General features: G+C 43.9%; 1 protein-coding gene across 1 annotated transcript in view; it reads left to right on the top strand.

Annotated features, from left to right (window-relative positions):
• Nucleotides 1-6607: 6607 nt before the first annotated feature.
• mier3a (mesoderm induction early response 1, family member 3 a) overlaps nt 6608-7427 on the top strand; it is a 42738-nt gene continuing 41918 nt past the window's right edge. Inside the window, 1 exon segment of the mRNA XM_071349578.1 lies at nt 6608-6723. Coding sequence (XP_071205679.1) covers nt 6715-6723 — 9 coding nt within the window. The 5' untranslated portion in view covers nt 6608-6714.

The raw sequence follows: 7427 nt of genomic DNA, 5'->3' as shown, positions 1-7427 counted from the left end.
TCAGCAGAAGGTTGGGAGAGGGAGGACCTGACTTTGGCAATGTTGCAGAGTTGGAAGAATGAGGTTTGACAGTCTGTCTTATGTGGTGGTCAAAGGAGAGGGTGGAGTCCAGGATGACGCCAAGGTTACGAGCATGGAGGGAGGAAGAGATAGTGGTGTCGTCAATGGTGATGTTGACAGTTATGGTGAAGGTAGATTTGGTGCCAATGAGTTCCATTTTATCACATTTGAGCTTGAGAAAGTTTTGCTGCATCGATGTTGTTATTCCAGAGAGGCAGGATTCGATGTGGGTCAGAGGTGGTTTGAGGAGGGATTTGGTGCTGAGGTAGATCTGGGTTTCATTGGCATAGCAGTGGAAGTCAAGGTTGAAATGACGGAGGATCTGACCAACGGGAGGATGTAGATGATGAAGACTAAGGGACCCAGAACAGAGCCCTGGGGGACACCCTGTCTAACTGCAGCTGAGTCTGATGTGTGGCCATTGAGGGAGATGTAGTGAGTCCGGTTTGTGAGGTATGATTGTAGCCAGTAGAGTGTGGTACCTCAACACCCAGAACCTCAAGCCTGGTGAGGCGGATCTGATAGCTCACTGTGTCAAAAGTGGCACTGAGGTCAAGGAGAATCAGGATGAGGAGGTCATTGACAACTTTGAGGAGTGCAGATTCAGTACTGTGAAGGAGACGGAAACCAGACTGGAGGTGCTCGAACAGGGTGTTGATTAGCAGGTGGATTTGTAATTGGGAGGCAACAGTATGTTCCAGAGTCTTGGCAAGGAAGGTTGGCGATGGGGTGGTAGTTGAGGATGGCGGTATCCAGTCCGGGCTTCTTTAAGATGGGGGTGACTGCTGCTGTTTTGTAGTTGGAGGTGACAGTTTCGTGGGGAAGGGAGAGGTTGACGATGCGTGTCATATATGGACAGAGAGCAGGCAGGCAAGCTTTGACGAGAACAGTGGGGAGAGGATCCAGGGAGCAAGTCTTGAATGAGTTTTGAGATATAGGGAGAGTCAGTGGGGGGGTGAATTTGGAGAGCCGGATTTCAGGGGTGACGGTTGGGAGGTTGACAGGGGTAGGGGGATTAATCAGTCAGTGACGAGTTAATTTTGTTGATCTTGTCCTTGAAAAACCGGAGTTCAGTGGAGGGAGTAAAGAAGTTGTTGTCACGGGGCTAAGCAGTTTTCTGACAGTGAAGAACAGAGTCCGGGAGTTCTTATTGGAGCTGTTAATTATGTTGGAGAAGTAGCTGGACCTGGCAGCACTGAGGCCATCTCTGTAGGTAAGGTGGAGTTTGTAGGCCTCAGCGTGGACAGTGAGCCCATACTTCCTGCTCAGGCGCTCCAGGCGGTGGTCAGCTTGCTTCAGGGCACGGAGCTCAGGGGTAAACCAGGGGGAGGTGGAGGAGACAGGTTCCATTTGGAAGGGGTTCAGAGAGTTGAGGGAGACAGAGCAGTATTGTATTGGGCAGCTAGATCATCAGGTGAGTTGGGGGCGTGGTCAAGGGACAGGGCAGAGCAGATGGTATCGGAGAGTTGGAGGGAGTCAACAGCTTTGATGTTGTGGAAAGAGATGAGGCGTTTGTCCGTTTTGTGGGGTGTATGAGGGAAGAGAGAAATATCTTCCCTCATACAGGATCTTGTGGTCAGACAGTGGGAACAGGGAATGGGAAATATGAGTTAGGTTGACGCCATCAGAGCAAACGAGATCATATACAGTGGGGAGAACAAGTATTTGATACACTGCCGATTTTGCAGGTTTTCCTACTTACAAAGCATGTAGAGGTCTGTAATTTTTATCATAGGTACACTTCAACTGTGAGAGACAGAATCTAAAACAAATATCCAGAAAATCACATTCTATGATTTTTAAGTAATTAATTTGCATTTTATTGCATGAAATAAGTATTTGATACATCAGAAAAGCAGAACTTAATATTTGGTACAGAAACCTTTGTTTGCAATTACAGAGATCATACATTTCCTGTAGTTCTTGACCAGGTTTGCACACACTGCAGCAGGGATTTTGGCCCACTCCTCCATACAGACCTTCTCCAGATCCTTCAGGTTTGGGGGCTGTCGCTGGGCAATACGGACTTTCAGCTCCCTCCAAAGATTTTCTATTGGGTTCAGGTCTGGAGACTGGCTAGGCCACTCCAGGACCTTGAGATGCTTCTTACGGAGCCACTCCTTAGTTGCCCTGGCTGTGTGTTTCGGGTCGTTGTCATGCTGGAAGACCCAGCCACGACCCATCTTCAATGCTCTTACTGAGGGAAGGAGGTTGTTGGCCAAGATCTCGCGATACATGGCCCCATCCATCCTCCCCTCAATACGGTGCAGTCGCCCTGTCCCCTTTGCAGAAAAGCATCCCCAAAGAATTATGTTTCCACCTCCATGCTTCACGGTTGAGATGGTGTTCTTGGGGTTGTACTCATCCTTCTTCTTCCTCCAAACACGGCGAGTGGAGTTTAGACCAAAAAGCTATATTTTTGTCTCATCAGACCACATGACCTTCTCCCATTCCTCCTCTGGATCATCCAGAGGGTCATTGGCAAACTTCAGAAGGGCCTGGACATGCGCTGGCTTGAGCAGGGGGACCTTGCGTGTGCTGCAGGATTTTAATCCATGACGGCGTAGTGTGTTACTAATGGTTTTCTTTGAGACTGTGGTCCCAGCTCTCTTCAGGTCATTGACCAGGTCCTGCCGTGTAGTTCTGGGTTGATCCCTCACCTTCCTCATGATCATTGATGCCCCACGAGGTGAGATCTTGCATGGAGCCCCAGACCAAGGGCGATTGACCGTCATCTTAAACTTCTTCCATTTTCTAATAATTGCGCCAACAGTTGTTGCCTTCTCACCAAGCTGCTTGCCTATTGTCCTGTAGTCCATCCTAGCCTTGTGCAGGTCTACAATTTTATCCCTGATGTCCTTACACAGCTCTCTGGTCTTGGCCATTGTGGAGAGGTTTGAGTCTGTTTGATTGCGTGTGTGGACAGGTGTCTTTTATACAGGTAACGAGTTCAAACAGGTGCAGTTAATACAGGTAATGAGTGGAGAACAGGAGGGCTTCTTAAAGAAAAACGAACAGGTCTGTGAGAGCCGGAATTCTTACTGGTTGGTAGGTGATCAAATACTTATGTCATGCAATAAAATGCAAATTAATTACTTAAAAATCATACAATGTGATTTTCTGGATTTTTGTGTTAGATTCCGTCTCTCACAGTTGAAGTGTAACTATGATAAAAATTACAGACCTCTACATGCTTTGTAAGTAGGAAAACCTGCAAAATCGGCAGTGTATCAAATACTTGTTCTCCCCACTGTATGTGTCCCTTGACGTGAGTGGGAAAATTGAAACAGCCCAGAACAGGAAAGAAATCCGAGGCAAGTTTTGAGTTTGATCAGTCCACGTGAATATTCATATCGCCAAGCAAAAGTAAGTTAGAGTTAATGCTGCTACCAGCAGTATAGTTGACAGACCAGTTTCGACGTGAGCCACGATGCCCGATAAGCAGCCAGGGATAAGGACATCAGAGGAGAGACAATAGTTATTATTCAGGTGGCGAAGATCAAGGTGGGAGTAGTATTTGGTTGGAGAAAAAAACTGGGAGGGACAAACCATAGTAATCCAGGACAGAGCGCAAACAGGAGGAACAGAGAGGAGCCAGTGGGCAGGTGCATGACAGCGATTTAGATCCAATAAAATGTCAGATAAATCCACACAAACGGTTAAAAAAGCAGCATGCCAGAGCTCAACTAGCCTACTCTAACCCCGCTAGCAATAGAACCCACAGTCAAAAACACATCTGAAACACAACCCTCACCAGCAGAGCAAAAGCAAAGAATAGCCATTCCATTCAATTTCATCAGCAGACCTGTCCGCCGCATTGTATCATATGCTTTTTCAATGTCAAGATATACTATTGACATCACTTCCATCATTGCCAAAGCTTTGGTCACCTCAGTACTAACTTTAACTAATGCATCAAGGGTAGTCCTTCCTTTTCTGAATCCCCTCTGGTATGGACTTAATAGACCCCTATAGGTTCCAGATAATACATACATCTGCCTACAAACAACTTTCTATTAGTTTACAGAGATTTGATGTAAGTGCAATAGGTCTATAAGGAGCAGGACTGGATGGATCTTTACCAGGCTTCACAAAATGCAACACCAAAGCACATTTACATCCTGATGGTAGCACCCCTTTCCTCCATATTTAGTTAAATTCAAAATCTTTCCCAAATCTTCTGTGGGCAGACGTTTAAACATAATGTAGAATAATCGATCCTCACCTGGAGCAGTGCAACCACATCCCTCTAAAGCCTTCATTTTTTCAAACATGGTGAATTCAGCATCCAGTCATTCTCCAGAATCACACTTCTTATGCTATACATCTTCACGTATTATTAGCTTTTCTTCCTGACGTCTTTTACATTCTTCACCAGATTGTCAAATGTATGCACTGCTGCAAAAGCTCTTTCTAGAGCGTCTGCTTTTTCTATTTGAAACAGCCATAACATCTTACTCTGCTAACAAAGGTATCTGTACTGTCTTTCCTTTCAACACATCCCCCAGTTGTTTCCCTTCCTATAGAAGAACAGAGTTCTATGTCCTACACCTTCTTTGATAAATGTAGCACACCCACCACCCAAACCCTCCATTCTATCACTTCTCACAGAGATAAACCCAGGTATAATATAATCCAACTGAGGTTTAAGCCATGTTTCTTGAATACACACCACGTCCGGTAAAACGAACTAAATCATGTATAAACTTCTTAAATTCTTGTCCTTGGCTATCAAACTCCTAGTGTTCCATTGAACAAGGAACACCATAATACTATTTATTATCCTGATCATCATTTCAATTTTGATTCAGCATCCGATTTATAATATTTATCGTAACTTCAGAAATCCCCAGAAATATTCGGCTGCCTTCACTACTTATTTTATTTGTGCAGTCCTGCTCGTATGTGGAGCAGTCATATTGATTGCCCTACAGATGAAGGCCAAGAAGTTTACACAAACTACTACCATGGTTATATCTATAATCAAGTATTTATGCTCACATATCACATTAACAATTGGCAGAGGTTCTACCTGTCTCCTTGGAGCAGCCACTATTTGCCGATATGTTGTATCTGGACTATTTTCAACGCTAGGTTTGTTATTCACTTTCCGAACAACCTTAGCATTGGATACATTGTTTGGAATTTTGTACCTCTGCGCTTCCATGGCTTTCTGTTGTACTTCACATCCTCACTATGTTCTCTGTCACAGTTACAAGAGTAACTTTAGCATCAGGCCCACATTTCCCATGCTTGTGATCCCCACTACACTTTGCACATCTCATTTTACCTTTGCACACATTAGCAAAATGCCCCATCCATGCACACTTAAAGCACCGAAGTGTAGGTGGCACATACTCTCTAACAGGATAACTGAGTGATCTTAGCTGCACCCTACCCTACTTTTTGCTTTTCATCCTTTTTTCAATAACTTTTCCTCTTTTCAGGGAAGCCTTAACTTAAGGGCCTCCCGAGTGGTGCAGCGGTCTAAGGCACTACATCTCAGTGCTAGAGGCGTCACTACAGACCCTGGTTCTATCCCGGGCTGTATCACAACCGGCTGTGCTCAGGAGTCCCCATAGGGCAGTGCACAATTGGTCCAGCATCGTCCGGGTTAGGAGAGTGTTTAGCCGGGGCAGGCCGTCATTGTAAATAAGAATTTGTTCTTAACTGACTTGCCTACTTAAATAAAGGTTAAATAAAAAATAAAAAACTTCTTCCATAGTAATTTCCAATGGCATCCCAGCAATTAATCCTCTCAGTTTAGACATAGCACCTGGAATGTGACATTTCAACCAACCCCATTTAGTGAGTTAAAGTTCAAAACGTTCTCCTGCTCAATTTTACTATTTAAATTACCAGGACCTTCCCATAACCCAGCGTTTTGGCATCATTAATCACCCCAATCTCTTTCCTAATTTCTTTTGTCAAACGCAAAGGATGGAAGTATTTACTAGCTGGTTCTGGGGACACTACCATAACTTTCTAATGTTCTACTCCAACCTCTTTCTCTAGAGTGGTCCTGCACTTTACAGGTCTACTCTCAACACTATTCATTGTTTCCCCAGCAGTATTCATCCATCCATCACCCTAATTATGATTTCTCTTACTCTTGTTCCTCATATTTACAACAGGTGTAATTAGCTGGTCATCACTAGTTTTATCACCGTTATCAATTGCCCTAACGCTACCATCTGAACTATCCACTTGTACAGCTGTGCCAAAAAACAAACAAAGATACATCTTGTCCCTTAACCAAAAATGACTTCATATAGGAGTTGCGCCTGTTGTCATAGAGATTGATAGAGGACTCATCATGGATGTAACCTATTTTAGCATGGTCATTGTCAATGAGGGCTTCCACCATTTTAAAATAGTAAACTGGGTGGGGATTCCTATGAGTTGGGAGCAATCAGCCAATGAAGAAGAAAAATGGACTACTTTAAAATGGAGATGGAAAGATGAGCCCTCTATCTATCTCAATGGCCTGTTGTTCACACGCGTATCTATCCTCTCATTGGCTAGAATGGTCGACTCCCACCTGATCTCGCCTGCCTTCCATCTTTGAGGACATGTATTACCATTGTTAGAGTGGTCACTTGAATATCTTGTCAACATAAAGTACAATCTTCGTTGTGAATTAAATGTACAAATATGGCGGAGGTGAGTAAGAAAACCGGGCAGAAGCATCTTAGCTATTTGAAAGCTGTATTTTTCAGATAGATTGTGTTAAATTAACGGTGTCACTATCGACAGTGGTCTTTAAGGTTTTAATCTGTATTGTCGATTTTCAGTATTGTCATTTAGCATTGAAGGAATCTAATTTAGCGGCGTCCTCGGTTACAGAAAATATATTTATAACTAACCCTCCTATCTGTGGTTGTAGCCTAGCTAGCTAACAGTTCGCTAACGTTAGGTCCATCGCAGGGGTTCGCATCGGAACATACTTTGCTAGCTAGCTACGTTACCTGGACAGCTAGAATGTTTCGTACTGATAAATCCAGTGGAATTCGATTTTGCTACAATATCAACTGAGATTAGTCAAACGTATGTCGGTAACTGTGCTTAGTAGCATTGCATTTCGTTTTACTGTTGACAAATTAGGTAGCTACCTAAACGTTAGAAAACATTTAGCTAACGTAATGTTGTAGGCTACATTAAGTGGCTTTAACGTTAACGCGTTAGCTCTCGAGAATCCAGCATTGGGCCATAGTTTTCCTTAACACACCAGCTATCGTTTCTGGGTGCATAACACGAGCTAACTAGCTACACGATTGTGGTTACTGCTGAACGTACATAGATTAAGATTTCATGCAATTTACTGGGGGGGTCAAACTATTCTTTTTTTGGCTCTGGAGAGGGTTGTT

This window comes from Salvelinus alpinus, chromosome 18 (assembly GCF_045679555.1).
Source record: "Salvelinus alpinus chromosome 18, SLU_Salpinus.1, whole genome shotgun sequence".
In the NCBI taxonomy this organism is placed as follows: Eukaryota; Metazoa; Chordata; class Actinopteri; order Salmoniformes; family Salmonidae; genus Salvelinus; species Salvelinus alpinus.
Note: the sequence above shows the minus strand (reverse complement) of the source record. Positions and strands in the feature narration are given on the sequence as shown.